General features: G+C 47.3%; 1 protein-coding gene across 1 annotated transcript; it reads right to left on the bottom strand.

Moving 5' to 3' along the window:
* Nucleotides 1-14,783: 14,783 nt before the first annotated feature.
* Nucleotides 14,784-15,500, bottom strand: LOC149335665 (uncharacterized). Its single transcript, XM_089553990.1, has one exon. The coding sequence runs from the start codon at nt 15,498-15,500 to the stop codon at nt 14,784-14,786; it is 717 nt and encodes a 238-aa protein (XP_089410116.1).
* Nucleotides 15,501-19,514: the final 4,014 nt, after the last annotated feature.

Raw genomic sequence — 19,514 nt, 5'->3', positions numbered from 1 at the left:
TCGGATTAGGGTCAGCTCTACGCGTATGTGGTGCAAGCGTCAGCTCATTAAACGGTTCCCGGACATATTTCTATTGTGTTTTTTTCTTCAATGAGCGGCCGGCCAGCAAAGACATCAGCGTAAGCGATACGTATGATAAATTGTCGTGGGACGGGGCATTTCCGTTGCGATAGCAGTCACGTCACTAAGTGGCTATATGCACCGAGTTTTGTACGTATCTTTCTCGCGGCCGACCTCTTTTTAGTTGCTGTTGTTGTTGCCCTTTTGGAACTCGCGTGATTGGAAGTCAGGCTGGGGCTAAAGCAAACAAAAAATGCTGCAACGATTTCAGAACTGTCTCTTGTTCTTCCTTGTGTTGATGCCTTGGACGAAGGCGTGAAACGTTAGCACTGCTTCTTTTCTATGTCTGGCGCGTCCATTAAATGCTTCGATACTCGCGCATATGCCGGAATGGTTGTTTATCGTTTTAGGTGGACGGAGGGAAGGGGAGTGAAAAATAACAAGAGATTTGCTTTCCGGCACCGTAGCCAGGTTTCCCCTTTAATTTTGCAATACATGTGTTCCGATGTAGTTGTTTCATTCGGCTAGAAACAGTGATCGTGCAACATGGAGAACAAGAGTGAGCAGTACGCAAGCTTAAGCCTGCACAGCGGTGTAATTGCAGTGAATGACACTGCACGCCTCTTTTGCATTATGACCTCATAACTTCCTATCTTCACTTTCTACCTCTTTCTTTCCTTCAACTTTCTCCCTCTACTCTAAACACGAATACGGCTATAGTGGAGCAAATATGGGGTAAGCTATCCTTAAGCGCACTCTCTTTTATGAAAGGGATTGGGCAAGACGGCAGTTTATTACCGTTTTACTCCTTCTATTAATTAATAGTGTATGTAGAATCGCAAGCCAGAGCTGCGTTCCTGTGGCCGGCTTCACCATCTTTCATTTTTTCACCTTCTCTCTGTCCATTCCAAACGTGCTATAAGTTTAATCTGCATTCTTATAACTTGCGATGTGGATTCCGGTTCACTCTGGCTGTAGACGGATATACAGGTACGTGCAGCTGTGCCACGGCTGTGTAGACGACCCATTACAGGTGCTAGCCCGGAGGCGAATTCAGGACTCAGTTCTTTCTCTTGCACTGACCACCCTTCCTCAACCAGGTTAACCTGCATCATCCTGCACTGCACCACCCTCCCCCGAAAAAAATAAATAAAAAAGGCCGAACTGAATACATTTCCAAAAAAGAAAAAAGGCCTAACTCGACACATTTTCGTTGCTCTCTATTCAACTCAAATAATGGGAAATAACTTCGTACTAAATGACTAACATATCAATAATTGAACAGTAACTTATGAGATAATTGACATTCAGCTTCAGAAATGCATGAACTTACGAACTGGCGCAGAAAGCGCAAAAGAGGCGCAAAAGGAGCTGCCCACTACGTTAGCTATTTTTTATGTGCCTCTTTTTCTTGTCTGCCCCCTTCCCCTCATATTTCATATTTTGTGGCTTTTGTTTTCACCTCACCTGTAGTCCTTACGATAACAGAAAGGAGGCGGACCACAAAACAGCCAGCAGTGGCTCAAGACCTACGTACGTGAGGTGTGTGCACAAGTCGGCGAACATGCAGATCTTCTGATGCTCGACGGAACGATGACGATTCGCGTTAACATCGCCCGAACAGCGATTAGCGCTACACATGCGCCTAACGAGTCCTAGAGCAAGTCTGAGTGCCAGTATCATGCTGGATTCGGAGGCAGAGATACTGCGGTGGAACGAAGGAGAGTGAGGCCTAACTGTAGGCTTAGCACTAGGCCTAACGTCGAAACGATCCCGCCAGAGCGAAGCAACAAGCCGTCCCTAAGCCTACCCCAGGAACGGCCGCTAGAGTAGCGGCAACTAAGAATCTACCGGCAAGAGATCTCACTCGAAGCCCTTGTCAAGGTGGCGGGGAAGGATATACCGAGGTGTTCGCGCGGGAATAAAGGGGGAGCAGGGGAGGTTGGGCGAGGCTTACGATATGTTGGTACGGTTGGTGGAACAGCGGCCTAGCAGCACATCCATCAGGCCGACATCGCTGGTGCCAACAGGAGGAAAGCTGCCGTAGATTTTGGAGTTTGGGGAGTTTATACGTGCAGATATAGGTCGCTTAGCTTGCTGAGCACTGGGATAGAAACACAAAAGGAAGGGGAGGAGGGGGGGGGGGGTAAATTTGAATCAAGAGGGATCTCAGTGAGCTGATAGCACAAGAAAATCAAGAGTGCTTACTTGAAAACTCGTATAAGCTTATCTCCTCTCTTTCAGTCACGTTAAATTGACCTACTATTTTGTTTCTGGTTTGAAAGTGGAAAAATAAATTTAATATTTTATTTCTTCCTTATCTAGCTTACTGGTGATTTGGACCACTGTAAATAAAAGAGGAAAGGCGCTTAAAGTGGCAGTAATAAATGTTGCTGACGCTCAAGCAAGTCGCTATAACATAAGTTGAGGGATGCGCTTCTCTCTGGTTATATCCTTTTGTGACGAACACAAAGAGGAAGCTAAAGAGAATCAACTACTTTTGAGTTTGCATTTGTGCTAATTACATCCGCGACCACACAAGGGACTCAGCACATCTTTTTGGTAAATAGCATTTTCATATCTAAATCTTCCCTCGGCATATGTGTTCGGGAACGCGGAATTCACTCTAAGCAGGCGTGAATCTTAATTGTCGCTGACATTCAGGGCGAATAATTATGTTCGGGAGAAGAGGCTGCGTGGAATTTTTCTGGAAGGCTGGTCGTGACTCCAGACATTCAGCGGATGAAGGGGCGAAAAAGGATTCGAGGAGGAGGGGAGGGGGTTGTATTAGCACTCGTTCTTTAAAAGTGTTCTTGTGTCAAGAGCGACTCAAGGACACCTTGTATAAATGTATTCATATTTTTCAGTTTTGTTTCTCACTTCATATCCTTTGACCAATCGCATCGTTCACGGTGAATGCGTCCATTTTGAGCTCAACCCTTTTCCATTGTTAGAAGCGGCACTGCTTCACTGGATGTCCGCATTTTTAATGCATGTGTGTTCAGTGCATAAAACAGCAATTGTGCACAATATAAATAATCATTATTTCACGACTACTACTGGAGAGCGACCATTCCATTAACTCCACCCCACCCTCCGCTCTCTAAAAGGACCATGTACAGCCTTTGTCAAAAATATCCAGCCCAGGGGCTTTCCTTCCAAGCCATGTAGCGAAGCTCTCAAGCATATGTGGCAGTTATAGATTTAGGCGGGTCGAAGACGCGAGTTTTTCCCGCCTTTATGAGATTATGGTCACTCAAGATGCAAAACGAGCTATGCTGCAGGGTTCAGAAGGAAACCTTTTGGGCTCTATATTTTTTACAAAGACTGCACTTATGGTCGAGTTAATTTTTATGGCATCAGCATATATGCAAACTAGCACTCATAAGGGAGCCCGGTAACATCTATACTACGAAAGAAAACAAAGAAAACACTTCAGAAGCATAAGCACTCGCCTAGAAGAATATTCTCTTATGGCAACGAAAACATTCCTGAAGCTTTGTGTGATGGGACAATCACCGCAACGAATTGCCATCGGGGACAGAAAGCCCATCATATTCCTTCGTGAGGTACCTCACGTGTATATTTGTTTGTTTTATTGTGTGTGTGCGCTTTAAAATGGGGTACGACAGATTTCTCTGCATATGTGTTTGCCTTAATGTGAAATGATGCAATTCCAGTATCGAAGGACATAATTATTTGGTTCATTGGTAAATGCCAGTTTTAATCACCTCAAATACAACATCTAATGCGAGCGGATACTCGTGCGGGGCTAGGGAATGATTTTCTTGAGTTTTTTGCCCCACTCAGTTCGGTTCTTACTCATGACTGACTTTTTGTAAAGCTGGCTACTTTGCACAATGGGCATTAATGCGGCGAAAACATCTTTTCCTCGGGTCACACCAGATCTTTTTGTATCCTCAGGCATAGTGGCGCCGTCTCTCTGAAAACGGCAAAAGGAGTGAACTATCTCTTCAGAAATCCGCTGTGGGGCGTTGCGTGCTGCAGGACGCTAGAGTTATCTGCACTGCCAAAGTTGCACGCGTGTACCTGATACTGCTCCCCTAAGCACTCCTATAATGAGAGAAAGCCGCAACTCTTGCTTGCAGGAGGCGGACTTGGTACAGTTGTCAGAGCGAGTGCAGGCTCAATCCGCTGGATTGGGGCTTCCGAACTTGCTTAGTTCTTGGAAGATTACTGTAGGATTGAATGACACAGCTTGCTAGTTATGCATTGACTGCGCTAAGGCCTATCCCGATGCGTTACAAACAGAACACTCTCAATGTTGTGGATGGGTGGCACTATCTTTTTTGAATGCCACAAATTAGAAATGATTTCTTTTTACGTTTCGGCAAAACTTGCGATAAAATAGCGTGTTATTGATAAGAAAACATCGTTTTCAGTGCACATATGCCCTCGGACAAAATAAAATGCCACAAAGCATCAGTACAGTAGCTGTAAGAATGGACTGTGAGCAACGGTCTTGTGCTATACGATGCAGAGAGGTTGGCTTCTCTGTATGCATGGATGCTTTTGAATCTTGTTATCTCGTTTAGGCAATAGAGGCTCGAGCGGTGCAGAGAAAACAAATGCGTAACTCTAGGTACTTATACAGTAACTCTAGTCGTAGAACCTTTCTTCCACCGTGGCTGCAACCTAGAATGCATGCATGGTGAAATTTCCGATACTACTGCCGCCATCTCTAGATGGATGCGGCAAGCATCGATCTATCATGCGTGCGTCCTCGCTATGTGGCGCAGACTCGTATCCCGTTGGCTTGGATGGTGATCGCGTCGCTGTTCATCCAAGAGTTTGGCTTTTTCTCAGGGATGAATATTGAATGCAAGAATTCGGGGAAAGATTGGCACTTTTCCATTAAGCCAGAAATAATTCCATTTTTCTGACGAAGGAAGTTTAAAAAACGCTCTGTGTCAAAATATTAACGGGACTTCGTCAGATTTAATCAACATTTTCTCGCCTTTCATCTGTGAACTCTGACTCGGTCATGAGTTTCCGAACACTAGAACAAGAGATTCCTGATTTTTCCTTTTTGCTTCCTTATTACTCAAAAAGTTGCGTGGCATTCGTACGGAAAGTTTCTTGAAATTCGCCTAATGTTCGCCCTCAAGTTTAGGATCTCCCTCACGTTAGTCGCGGTTTTCCCACGATGTTCGCCAGAGTTTTATGAGAACGAGAACTAAAATAACTTCATACTTAGAACAATTTGACGCCTTTCCTGCATCCCTTACTCCTTGCCACTTTATCACTCACTCTTTCGTGGGCAATGATAGCTTATGATGCTTGTACACTATCGTCTTACGATAGATACTCTAGAGGAGATGGGAGGAATGTCTCTCTCTTCCAGAGAGCACCAAGCACATTTTCAGCCCGTATGCTCGCCGATCGTGTCGAAGAAATGCTGGGCCAGAAAAGACATACCTGTCACTTCATCTTACGTCACTGCTTTAAAATGAGGGAATGCAAAGGTTTTTCTCTCCTCTCCATGTCATTCACCTGCACGTTATCGACCGTTTATCATCATCATCATCATCAGCCTGACTACGCCCACTGCAGAACAAAGGCCTCTCCCGTGTCTCTCCAATTAACCCTGTCCTGTGCCAGCTGCGGCCACCATATCCCCGCAAACTTCTTAATCTCATCCGCCCACCTGACTCTCTGCCACCCGCTTCTACGCTTTCCTTTACTCCCTATTTTAGGCAGAACAGTGCCAAAGAAGATTATACCTGAAAGTTCGACCGCAATTGGCAGCCTTGTGGGAAGAAAAATTCAGGAGGGAATATCATGTAACAATCGTGAAGCTATATCAAAAAATAAAACAAATAGCTGGGGTTTAACAGAGCTCCGTTAAGCATGGTTATCCAATCTGACGCCTTTCCATATCGCAAAGATCATAAGACTCCGTTTGACATCGGCGATCCATCGTCGATGCACTAGTTGCGGCACGTCGCTCATCCGTGGCTTTGTGTGAAGGTAAGCACTCGCCACAAGCTTTTATATAGAGAACAACGCGTCGCACGATTTTCTTCCGGCGGCTTCTAGAGTGCCGTCGGCTCCGCATACGCAGCTGTGGTGAGGCGTAATGAGTCACGTGGTTCGATAGTTGCGAGGCGAGCGAGTGCCGCCGGCTCAACGCGCGCAGCTGTGGCGAGGCGTGGCGAGTCACTTGGCACGACGTCAGAGCTAAGCTTCTTGCCCTCCTGGTTTGAAGGTCAAATTTCAGAGCCACATGACCTTGAGCTTTTTATGGGAGGAGTAGAGCTTTCGCTCTACTAAAGAAGACCCACACGTGACAGTGTGCGGCGCGTCTTACTGGTCAGGGCCCGGTCTCAGACCTCACTTTGGGCCGACTTTGGTGGGTCCGGAGAGAGAGAAAAAGTAACGGCTTCAAGAGAGCTTGGCTCATGAGACTGGCCTCATTACATAGTGCTCCGGACGCATTTTTTTTTCACCACCGCCTCCAACATTATACCATCGATATGGAGCCACCTAAGTCACCTAGGTATCATCTAAGTTATGTGAACTTGTTACGCCAACATAACCTGCCCACCGGATTATGAGCAAACTTGCCCATAGTGACAAGCGGCGTGAAAATTAATTGTTGGTCGTAACAGGTTGCTTGGGGAGAGCAGCCTGGGCCTCAAAAACCCCACCGGTGGCTGTGTTTGAAACAGCCACCTGTCGGGGTAGTGACGCATCGCTTAATCGCTGCTGGATCCACTGCGCCGAGAGGGGCATGAGCACTTCCCGCGTTCTATGATCGTTAAGTAGAGAATGACCTTGTCTGCTAAAGTGATAGGCAAAGAGTTAAGACGAAGCATAAGAGTCCCCTCAAGTTTTTGAGCCTTAGATGCCGTTAGCCCTCGGGCGTAGCGAAATGCGGTGCACCTAAGGGGTTAACTGCGGGATATGATTCTTCTCTTTAATTTTGAAACGGTTCTGGAAACAAAGCTGTAACGGGCACGGCTCAACTCAAGCAACCGGCTTGTGAAAGCAACTTCGGTCGGCTTCTCTGCCAGAGCATGTTTGTGTTTCCTAAGATCTAGTGAAGTAAGATTTGCACACACAGCACTGCTGCAGTGTCCATGTCGGAGTTCATCCCTTCGCTGATAGATTAAAAATGCAACTGGCTGTGTGGTTCTTACAACCCTTTAAGTAGGGAAAGAACGCCAACCAAAAATAAAAACGTTCCAGAGCCTACTTGCACCTTCGTCAGGTGTGAATGCAGTCGAGTTGCATCTTGCCTTTTTAAGCCCTCGTTTATTCAGCCGCCGGGTCACTGGCCGTAAAACGTGGATGTAATAAGGGGAAAGGGCTCCTAGGGAGCGGTTAACATTCCCCCCGCGTCTGCTGAATATGCCATGACTCTAGTGAGAGCCTCCTGCGTGGGAGCGGCTCGGTGTCGAGAACAATGGTTCCCTCGAAGTCAATCTTGTGGTCACATGTCTCGCAGTGTTTGGCCACCGCGCTTAGATCCGTCTTCATTTGGTTGACATCCGCTTTGTGCTGCGTCGTTCTTTCGGGGAAGTTCTTGGCGTAACTTATGTAGGACGCCGAGCACTTCGAGCAGGTGCTTTGTTATACTTCTTCTTGAGTCTTTTTCTTTAGAATGACGGTCTTCTGGGCTCGTAAGGAGGCGTCAGATGGGGGAAGTTCGCTTGTGTGTCGATTGTACCCCTTCCTTCCTGAGAATACGGGCCAAGGTTTCACTAATGCCTTTTACATAAGGAATGCAAGCGCACTTTAGCCGATTGCAAGTGCTTGGGCCGGAGGTGAATATATTTTTGCTTTTTGTGGAGTCCTTTCTGGTTTTGGGTGATACGCCGAAAGAAGGAGATGTGGTACCCGTTTTTGTTTTTTTCGGAGGTCAGAGAAAAGTCGGTTCTTTTCGCTTCTTTTTTCTCCTGGAGAGAAACAGATTGTGTCCGCTCTCTTCTTCTCACGACAGATGCATTGTGGGGAGTGGGGTGGTTGGAGCCGATTTGGAGGCACCCTCCCATGTAGGTTGCCTTTCTGTACACCGAGAATCGTAAGCCTCTTTTGTGCCTTGTGGGTACAACATCGAGAAATGGAAGGCTGTCGTGCTGTTCGCGCAGAACGGTGAACTGTATGGCTGGTTCGGTTGAAATTAGATGAGACTGGAGGGTTTCTATTCGAGAAGTTTTTACCATACAGAAGCATTTATCTACGTAACGTATAGGAACAACTTTGGGTGAGGATTGAAGGTGCGAAACACCCGTCTCTCGATGTCCTCCGTAGTTAAATTAGGCATTGTGACTGAAATAGACACCCTCATAACAGTTCCGATGGTTTGCTTGAAAAACTGTCCTTGAAAAGTAAAATAGGTACTGCGGATACAACAATCAAGGAGGCGGCATACCTCGTCGATGCTCAGCGATGTTCGTTCGGTGTTCGCTCAGCGGTGTTCGCTCAGTATCAATGGTGTTCGCACGGTATTAGCTCTCGACATCCTCACTGGTCGGGTTCGAGATAAATTGGACAAAATGTCTCGAGTGTCGCACGTGAGTCGGTGTTATACCGGAGAGCGGAGCTAGTACCTTGTGAAGATAGTCCGTAAGACGCCGCAGGGGGAAAGGAGTGAAGTCCACATTTGGCTGTAAAGATAAGTCAGGTTTATGAATTTTTTGCACGCCGTAGAAGCATAGAGCTGTACCATTTCTCGAAATAAAGTGGAGGTGGAGCCTTTTGAAATCCGGGTGTTGGCTGAATATCTTTGCGAGATTTTTGTTGAGGCTGGTTTGGGTTCGAGCCGTCGCATCTCTGCGAACCTTGTCCCACTGCTTAGCAGTGCCGAAGTCGTGGCACATTCAGCAGATGCGGGGGAATGTCAACCGCTCCCTGAAAACCTTCCCCTCTCTTACATCAAAGGTCTAAAATCAGAGATCCGGTGGCTAACAAAACGAAGGGCAAGCTGCAACTCGTCCGCAATCACACCTGATGAAGGAACCGACTAGGTTCTGAAATGTCTTGTTTTTTTTTTTTGTTTTTGTTTTTTTGTTAGCGTTTTTTTCTGACTTCGGCCATGATAACATCCATGTTCGCGCATAATCTCTAAGGGCGAGCCAGTTTTCCCAAAATTACTAGGTAAAAATATTAGGACTGCGTTTCGCAGTGGTCGCTAGTAGCGGCCGCCAGATGGCGTTACACTCTAAACAGAAAAGAGTAAAAAGGGCGTAAAGTGCACTCCCTTTTTCATAAAATGGAGTGTACCGGAGCACGGCTTACTCCTGTTGTGTACCAGAGGACAGTTTACTACTCTTTATTCCCACATGAACGTATTGGTGTTTCGAGTGTAGTTTCTGAATGCCCAGGAAAGCTGGGTGTAAAAGAGCTCTACAATTAGTGGCCACGCAGCGGTGGGGTGTTTTGTACCCGTCTATGAAAAAAGGGTACATGTTGTCGGCGAGGAAGTCATCTTATTTCTAGCAACGTTCCATAGGGGCCGAAGTCTCCACGACCTGCAACTGCTGATCTTGGCGTATAGGTGCAAAGTGTGGCAACTTTCGGCTGATTTCACTAGCTCACATTTCAGAGCCCAAAAGCAAGTTTCCCCGCCACAAATGTAGTCTGCAACCACCGGCTGACAACAAAGCTATACGCATTGTTTGCCGCTGTGGTGTGCTGGAGACTTTTGACCCCGATACTTCACATATGTGCATCACAAAGAGTCTATAAAGCCGTCCAGCCAGCGGTGGTTTGTGTTGTCAAGACAACAGAGGGCGTTGGGATAACGTATACTCGATCTATCAAGTGCGTCGAATCCGAGACACCCATGGGCAACCTGGAAGTTCATGTATGCATCATTAATGATTCTCATTCCGGTCCGGACACAGTTCCGAGCTGCCCGGGAACAGTTCGAAGCTAGGTAAGTCAATGAGTCCCCTCATGCTTTAGGTTTGTAGCTATACGCAACTGGCTTGTAGCCTGATTAGTAACAGTAGCGAATAAAGAAGCGAGAATATAGGAAGATAGGCAAGATCATATCTAGAGAAGATCACAGCATCTGTGCTTATAGAAGCCGTTGGTACCAGAAGAGGCGCATGCTTGAAGTCGCTCATGCAACTACAACTCACTCACGCAACCACAGTGGCAAAACTAAATGTCAAAGTTCAGTATAAAATAACTGCGTTTTGTTAAATGGCTTACGTACACGATAAATGCATCGAGTATTCAGTGACAACAATCACTGAAACGCTTGACATTTACATTGGTTCATCGGTTTAAGTGGTCGTGTGATGGTGATGATGTCCTCATGAGAAACGGTACAAATCTACTACAGGGGTTCTACAGGGTTCACTGCAGAGTCCACATTGAGTTGGCAAGACCTTAAGATTTAATTTTTTTTTTTGGTGCTGTTAAAACACTTTCGTCTCACATAAAAAGAGGCTTTTGAGATGGATCTCATTTTATTTGTTTTTGCGCACAGGCATCATTCATTGGTGCTTTAGCGCCTCTCAAATTGCGTGAAGCTTGAGAACCAGCAAATCTCCCTTACTTCATAATTGAATTAAGGGATAGATAAAGCGGAATTTGTTTACGCCCCTGCGCTTTTCACTATCATCTCGGGAAATCGAGAGGAAAAAGCAAGTAAAAGGGTGGGCGTTATTGACATTCCTACTATGTTTCACGTACGTTTCACAGGTTTGGCGTTGTTTGGACCCCCATGCTCGTCCGAGCCCGTGATTCGATTACAAATCTCGTTTTTTAACTGCCTCTCGCGTTTGAGCACGTTCAACATTAGCCCGTAGCTTCACGGCAGTTCCTTTGTGATGTCCCTAATTGGAAATGCCGAAACGAACAGAAGCGCTTCTCGAATTGCCTGTTCTCTTTCTGTGGAAGATGTAAATTACAAACTTCGGAAGTGTTGATGCCTTGTTTGCGACCAAATTTCGGGAAGGCACTCAGTACCACATTTAATAAGCTTTATCAGAGTACGTGCTTTTAGAAAAGAGGACATTCCAAACTTTCATTTGAATCAGGCATCTTTAAGTCCCGTCAGTTTAGAAACAGACACAAGCCAGAAGGCAATAATACCCTGTACTCGAAGATTTGGAGTGCACTACTCTGAGGCTGAAGATGCTTACAAAGCTCCTGTGTGAAAGATTCACCATTACCATCACCGGGGCTAAGTGCAACCAAATATGAAGACGCCCTGTTGTGATCACAGCTTTTTAATTCACGTGATCATTACGGACTGTCAAAAAAATTTTACCGTAGTAATCTCCACGCATACTCGCAAAACTTATGTAGTACTGCTGCTCCATCAAAAGCGATGAATGGTTCTGGCAGCACGCATTTCTTCCAGTGAAAAATAAAAATAAAAGCTTCTGAAATTGCCTCCGCATCTCTGCCGTAACGCCTAGCCCACAGACGGACGACTGAGTGAAGCCGGCCAAGCTAACTATAGAGCAGACTTACGGGAAAATTTAACGTTCATATAGCACATAGAACTTAAACGTTGCTCCTGAATCGTATTAACCAGTGGACTAACTTATTGGACACTCTGCTATATTACTTGCACGAAGACGTTTCAAAACAGTTATTTAAAAAAAAAAAACTACGCTGTTGAAATTCCAACAGGTTCAAAACACTGGGATTGGATGTTTTCGCAACAAGGTCTAAGATGTGTTGAACCTTAGAGACAAATATTTGCGGCCATGTGAAATGTAGCTCATGGAACTATTTCTTAACCTGCTGGGTACAAAACCGCAGACACATAAACCAACGCCTTACTATGGGATCCGCGTAGTTGGGATTGGGGTATGGGTTGACGGTTTATGGGATGCTGGTGTGCGGAAAAAATTTCTTTAGAAATAGTCACTCAAATCAATCCCCTCAAATGTCGGAAGGAATGTGGTAAAAGCATGCTTCAGTAATTTATAGTAGCATAGAAGCATACCGTAAGCGTTTATACACGGTAATACATTATTCTGTATTTTTCACAAATCATCATCCAGGAAGTTCCCTTACGACAGCTCTTTTCGCTTCTTTGAAGCACAAAAATGGCTATAACGGCTTGATACACAATAATCTGAAATACTATAATTGCAAAGCCGCGTGCGTTGAGCCACGTACCAGAACTGCTGAGCGTTGATTGAAACTGGAATGGTTAAATCGCCTTAAGCTCCACCGAATTCGGCACGCACTTTTCCTCTTAAACGTTGGCTCGATGATTCTCGTTACATTAAAGATACTTCGCCATTTTCTACTTCGCCACGTGGGCTCACCTGTCATATTACAAAAATCCGCAACGTCAGGATCATAGCGAACGAAACCAAGAAGTTCCGTTCTATAGCACTATAGAAGATCACACCGTAAAACAGCACGCTTACACGGGACGAAGAAAGAAGACACGCACACACACAGCGCTGAACTTACAACTGCATGGTTTATTGCATTTCTCGCAATAAATACCGGAAAGGAAAACAAAAAACAACCAAAGGAAGGCGGGGAGATATCCTCCTGTCGCATCATGTCGTCAAAGGTTATTCAAGATATTTAATCTCTTTTCTTGTCAGTGCCATCGATGGAGTGCTAACGCATGACGCGCCTTTCCTGTCTATGATGAATGCTTCATATAGTTCACGTTTGTGCTGATGATTGTACCGCCTCAAAATCTGGCTTCGTCCAAGGTTAGGTGTGCAATGACAGGCACGTACGTGTTTTGCCAGCGTGCTGCCGTATCCCGTGCGGATGTTAATGGCGTGCTCTCGTAGACGGTCGTTTATGCAGCGTCCACTTTGGCCCACATAAGATGCGCCGCATGACAGCGGTATCTCGTAGATTATCTCCGTGTCACAGGTGGTGAACATTTTTTCATGTTTCTTACTGCACCGCGCTGGTTTTGGGGCATCTTCATTCACCATTCTGCAAAGCATATTGAGCTTTCTGGGTGCGGTTAGGACCAAGTTCACTCCAGCACGCCCTACTATCTTCTTCAACGAGTGGCTGATCCCGTGCAGATACGGCATGACAGCCATCTTCTCTCTTTGCGTGGCCTCATCGGGAGGCTAGATAGGCGGAGATCCTTCAGGAGCTTGAAGCCGATCCCTGAAATGAGGGCATCCGGGAAACCCGCTTCGCGTAGACGTTATTTATTGCGGTATTTATTGCGAGCGGTATTTATTCCGGTATTTATTGCGAGCAATGCAATAAACCATGCAGTTGTAAGTTCAGCGCTGTGTGTGTGCGTGTCTTCTTTCTTCGTCCCGTGTAAGCGCGCTGTTTTACGGTGTGATCATGTACCAACTGGCCCGGCAACTATCCTTAATGTGCAATGTGCATGTGCAACATTCTCGCACAAAAATGTTGAAAATTGGAAAATTATGAGGTACTTATACGGAAATACAGACAGCAATGGTGCATCCTTGTGATATTTAGGAAAATCTTTCTTTTAAAGCGTTTCCATCGGTCGCATGTAGATAATAATTGCGACTCTCTAGCCACGCGCACCAATCTCGTGTTTCCATTAAACATTTTCCCTACTAATGGGCTCAAACTTCTCAAAATCCTATCATATTTAGTGCGAGCAGTGGCAAGTGATTAGGAAACGACAGTCATTCAAAGCAGACCCGCCTCGGATCCACGCAGCACAAGTGGTCAACCGCAAACGAACAAAACGCCGCCGTGGTAGTTCAGTGGTTATGGTGCTCGGGCGTTGACCCGAAATACACGGGTTCGATCTCAGCTATGGTGGTCCCATTTCGATGCAGGCGAATTGCTAGCTTCCCGTGTACTGTTAAAGAACCCCTAGTACTCGAAATTACCCAAGCCTTCAACCACGACGTAACTCATAGTCCGGGTCGCTTTGAGCTGTTAAACCCCAAAAAACCAAAACCGAATCGAAACCGAAACAAAATCGAATATGTTTAGGCAACTTCGAAGCAGCAGCACCAGATTACTGGGCGAGAGTATGACAGCGCCAATCCTGTCTCCTTCCTGCTTCTTATGAATAGGCGGGAGTTAAGTTGTTCTCATAACCACTGAACCACGGCGCGCCACCAATAGTTACACGCTCATATTGGACTCCGAAGCAAATGCTTCCATGGACGCTTTATTAAACGTTAAACAGATTTTACCGGTGCAATAAAATAATCGTTCATACTGAGAACGCACTTTACAACAATGTAGACTGTATTGAATGTATCGACGCTCCAGAAACAAGAGAAAGTTCGAAACATGCCAGTGATTTGGAAGTTTATCCATAAAAGAGGATTCAGTATGTACGCTCGTACATCAATAAAAGCATATTCAACTTAGCCAGCAGAGGTAATTCGGTTCTGTTGAGCATGGCGAGTACAGAAACGGGCCAACATGAATTACACGGCGCCCAATAACGTACATTACTCAACAAGTGTCATAATTCAACTCTGCTTCGGATTACCGGGAAGCAGCTGCGTTCAGTTCAAGGCATAACAGTCCTTTCAGTAATGGTTCCATCTAAGAACAGCCAAAATTATACGCAAAGCATTCAGCACAAACTCTACATGGCGAGTGCATTCTCCAAAAGAAAATAAGCATTAGGTCGTTGCATCTACGATAAACGACGCTAATAAGTCGTCGTCCGTAGTTTGTTATTCCGTGACGTACTTCATACTTTTTACTCGATCTAATACAAGTTTCGCATTACACTACATTAAATTATCATGCGCACTTTGGTATCAGTCACGAATTCCGATCGTACTTCAGTTCTCGACACAAATATGACATCCAGGATCGCTGGTCAACCGACGAGGCCTCTTTCTCTTCCGCTCTTTCCCTTCACTGCAAGTGGACGGCTTGCTGCGGGGCGCCTTCTTGGACCTTTTCGCCTTTGCCCTCCGGCTTCTTCTCTGGCTGGGGGTGCAACCGTCGCTGACACTATCGGCAACGTCCATCTGGGCTTCCTGTTTGGCCTTCAGACTGACCACGACCTCTTCCAATGACGACGAACGCTTGACCCAGCTGGTCAGCCTCTTCGCAGCTCTTCCCGATTCCGCCCCTTGTCCCGAGGTCGCTCCTCCGGCCGCACCAGGACCGAGCATCCCTTCAGCGCAGCCGTCGCACATCGCTGAAACACGTCTCCGTCTCCTCTTCCCTACTCGCGTCGCCGCCGTCTCCACAATCTGCAGCTGCTGGAGGGCTTGAACCAGCTCGGCCTCCCTCTCCTTGGCCAGCTTCAGCGCCGCCTTCCTCGCAAGCTGAGGGTCTCCTCCCAAGTCCATCGCTGTTTCGTCGGCCATCGGTCTGTCCACGAGAAAGGGCAGGTAGCGCTTGTGGACTCCAGGGATGCGCTTGACCTTTACCCTGCGTGGTCCATTTCGGCAGCACCAGCTCACGAACAAAATCTTCTTAGTCGATGTCTCGGGGCCTACACAGCGGTACGTACCGGGCTTGCGTGGCAGCAGCATCCATGAGGCCATGACAGGAAAGGAAGAAACGATGGTCTAGGGACCGAGAGTAGACAGTGGTCAAGGAACCGTGGTCGCAGAGACAAGGCCTCGAACAGTTCGCGTCAACATGGGTCCAGCAGCACTTCTTCTTCTTCTTCTTCTCCACAACGTGGCAGCTTCTTCTACTTCTTTCTTCTTCTCAATGGATCTACAGCGCCATTATCTAGAGGACAACAACAACAACAATATGCATCCAGCGTTCCATGGACCACCGTATCAGAAATAAAAATACGACCTTGCTATATTTTGTATTACAACCATGACTTAGGGCGCTATAAATTCCTCCAAACAAAATTAGCAACAGAACCTAAAAATATCACCCCATCAATTTTATTGCTGTGATTCGCGATCATATTTAATTATTATTGTTATTTAAAGCGCTAGCTCGCAGTCTGTACTTAATAGTCTTACTGGTCAAATGTTTAGGGGAATCCCTCAAGGTGGAGTAGATTTGTAATAAGGGAGTAATTACTCATAGGCATCCACCCAAGCGCAGCCATACGGCTACAGAGGAAAGCTATACAGCTTTCTCAGAAACTTTGTAGTTAAAGAATAATTCGTCCTGCTCCAGGGTTCGAACCCGGGACTACCACTTCACCGGAGCAGTCGCTCTACCAATTAAGCTAACCTGGACGGCAAGCTTTTGGTAGGGCGAGAGCGAATTGATCAGTAACTCAAAGTGGCAAGTGTGTTGGTCAAATGTTTAAGAAAATCCCCCAAGGCGGAGTAGATTTGTAATAAGGGAGTAATTACTCCCATATTAAAAGTGCTATATATCAGTGAGAATAAAACAACTTCATGACTTTGCACCTGGAAGGGTAGTGTAAGGAGATAGCGCCACCCAGCGGCGTTCGTGAGGAGAAGACAAAGCACGAGGAGCGCGTGCGGAGGGGAACGCGGGGCAGGTCGAAGAGGATTACGTGGCAGAGAAGAGAAGAGCGCGGTGGGCGACGGACGTGGACGAGTTCTGCTGGCTCCCCGAGTTCCGGGCTTGGGCCTTAGCCGCAGACGTCCGGGCCACCAGACCTGGACATCCATCGTCGAGAGCCTCAACCACCAGGCCCAGGCGCTACTCTTCTCCGTCCATCCGTCAGCTGCTCCACACAGGCCGCCTCTGGCGCCTACGTGACCTTTTTTCCGGGATACCAGACCTGGGAACCGTGCCGGGAGCCCACAGACGCCGACGCTGCGGTAGCGTTTCATCGACGTTGGAACGCCAAGAGACTCCCTGACTGCCCGACACCCAGCCAGTCCTCCCCGCTCGTTGCTCGAATAAGACAAGTAGTGTGAACTTTCCTCTTTGACTCTTTTTCCTGCATTTATCATAAGCACTTTGTTCTGTTCCCCCGTGTGTTTTTCCCGTGTATTGTTGCGTTGTTCTCTTGTTCCTTTCCTTTCTTCTCGCTCATATTGTAATTGGTTTCCTTTCCGTTAAAAGCCGCCTCGTTTATTGTTTGTACTTTGGTGTTTGTTGAAAATAAGACCTGCAATCATCTCCCACGATCCTCACAAATTTGGCGTCCACGACAGGACGAGGTCGGTTTTTGATTTCTTTGCCTGTTGTGTTAATTTAGGAAAAGGATGAGCGCTTCAGATTTGGTTGCTTTAGGCGAGCGCATGGGCTTGTGCGGCGCGGAGTTACGAGCATGGGTGGAGGACGAGCTTCGTAAGGCACGGGAAGAGAGAGCCGCTGAGCGTGAAGCTGCGAAGCAGAAGCTGGAGTTAGAGGCACGGAATTTGGAGTTAGAGGCACGGAATTTGGAGACGGGGCGTGAAGCTGCGAAGGAACGTTTGGAGTTAGAGGCGCAGAACTTGCAGCTACAAATAAGGCTCAAGGAGGGTGGCGCAAATCCTCCGAGTGACCGTGGAGAGCATAGCGTCTCATCGACCAGCTCCATTAACCCGCACAGCCTCATACCACAGTTCAATGAAGCGCGGGATGACCTCGATGCCTACTTAAAGAGGTTTGAGCATGTGGCCACGGGGCAGGGTTGGCCAAAAGAAAAGTGGGCAACGGCGTTGAGCTTGTGCCTTGGCGGCGAAGCACTTAGGGTCTTCGGTCGGCTCTCGCCTGAGGATTCCGTGGATTATGACAAAGCGAAGCTTGCCTTGCTTCAGAGGTTTAGGTTCACCGCGGAAGGGTACCGAGAGAAGTTTCGCCAGAGCAAGCCCCAGGATGGAGAAACGGCCTCGCAATATGCTGCCAGGTTGTTTAGCTTCTTTGACCGTTGGGTCGAGATGCGGGGAGAAGGCCGCACTTTTGAGGTGGTTCGCGAGATGGTCGTGAGCGAACAATTTCTGAGCAACTGTCATTCTCGGTTAGCCCTTTTCTTACGTGAGCGGGAGGGCAAGACAGTTGCCAAGCTGGCGGAGGCTGCCGATCATTTTCTTGAAGCACAGCGGCAAAATAACTTGTTGTTCTTCAAAGAACAGGGGGAGCATACGATGAATAAAGCCAAGGACGAGGTTTCAGGTTCACAATCTCGCCTGCGGTGTTTTCTTTGCGAGAAGACTGGGCACAAGGCGGCGGATTGTCGGACGAAGCCGAAGCAATCGTATTGCACCTGGTGCCGCGAGGTAGGACATGATGCCCAGTCATGCAAAGCTAAGAGGCCAGGAGACCGTGAGGAGTCCGCCTGTTGCATGACACCTCGATATTCACATCCCGATAGCACTGCAGTGGTAACGCGCGTAGAGGGCCAGTTGGGGGAGATGGTCTGTCCTTCCAACCCGGTGGAAACTGCTATGCCCGTGGCGCACGGCGAGGTGTTCGGCCAGCCTGGTTCGGTTTTACGGGATACGGGCAGCACCGGCATTGTTGTGCGTGAGTCCCTTGTACCGGCAGCGGCGCTTACAGGGAAACAGGCCACATTATTCTTGGCCAATGGGACTCGTGTAGAAGTTCCGGAAGCGGAGGTGGTGATTTGTTCTCCATACTTCTCGGGTAAGGCCATCGCGTGCTGCTTGTCTACACCCTTGTACGACATTATAATAGGCAATGTCCCCGGGGCTAAACCTCCATTCTCGGTTGACCCGCCAGTTCTCACTGATCAGGCAGTTTCCCTTGCCATGAAGGGTGCGGTCGATGTTCCTTCCCGTATGGTGACAGCAAAGGTTTCAGAGAGTAGTAAAAGCCCCACTCTGAACACACTCCACTTGTCACGGCCGGAGTTTCGCCTCAAACAGGAAGAAGACCCGACCTTAGAGGTGTGTCGCAGGAAGTTGGGGCAAATATTTCATGGCAAGGGACAGACCGCCCACTCCTTTGATACAGATGACGGTGTTCTTTTCCGGTCGTACCAAGTGTGTCCCGGCCACGTCGTTGAGCAAGCGGTGGTACCGAAGGGCTTACGCACGCAAGTTCTTAAGTTGGCACATAAGAGTGCATTATCCGGCCATCATGGAATACGGCAAACAATAGCTAGGGTGCTCAGTGAGTTTTACTGGCCCGGTGTACAGGCTGACATTAAGAGTTATGTCAGATCGTGTGATATGTGTCAGCAGACTGTGTCGAAGGCAAGGGAGAACAGAGTGAATAACATCGTAGGACGGGAACATGTAAAATCAGGGTGGAAACCGAGGTCGGTTTGGAGAAAACGGTTTCACAAAGGAAAACGGAAGTACTAGCCGAAAAAGTTCTCGCGACGGTGAAGTGGTTTGATGTGAACAATGGAATACGGAAGAATGTAGCCCACACCTGTTGTTGGAATTGTTTTTGTTTGTTCATGCTTGTTTTTGAATGTCGGCTATCTACTTTTTATGCTTTCCGTGTTTCTTCGCCTTCTATGGACGCTTCACGTTGACTTTCCATGTGCTCTCTGTGCTGTGTGTGCGAATGTCTGTGAACGCTTCGAACATTGACGACCGTCATATTGTGTGTGGTGTGTAGTGTGCGCGCTGTGGTGCGGTGTTCTGTGTTGCGATCGTCGAACGCGTCTGGTGTCGCTCTCCTGAAGTTGAGTTCTTTCCCTTGGAAAAAACTTC

This window comes from Amblyomma mixtum, chromosome 7 (genome assembly GCF_055824585.1).
Source record: "Amblyomma mixtum isolate Tamu chromosome 7, ASM5582458v1, whole genome shotgun sequence".
In the NCBI taxonomy this organism is placed as follows: domain Eukaryota; kingdom Metazoa; phylum Arthropoda; class Arachnida; order Ixodida; family Ixodidae; genus Amblyomma; species Amblyomma mixtum.
Note: the sequence above shows the minus strand (reverse complement) of the source record. Positions and strands in the feature narration are given on the sequence as shown.

Excerpts from the sequence above, each read along its gene's own strand:
- LOC149335665 (XM_089553990.1), bottom strand. The coding sequence starts at position 15,500 with ATGGCCTCATGGATGCTGCTGCCACGCAAGCCCGGTACGTACCGCTGT.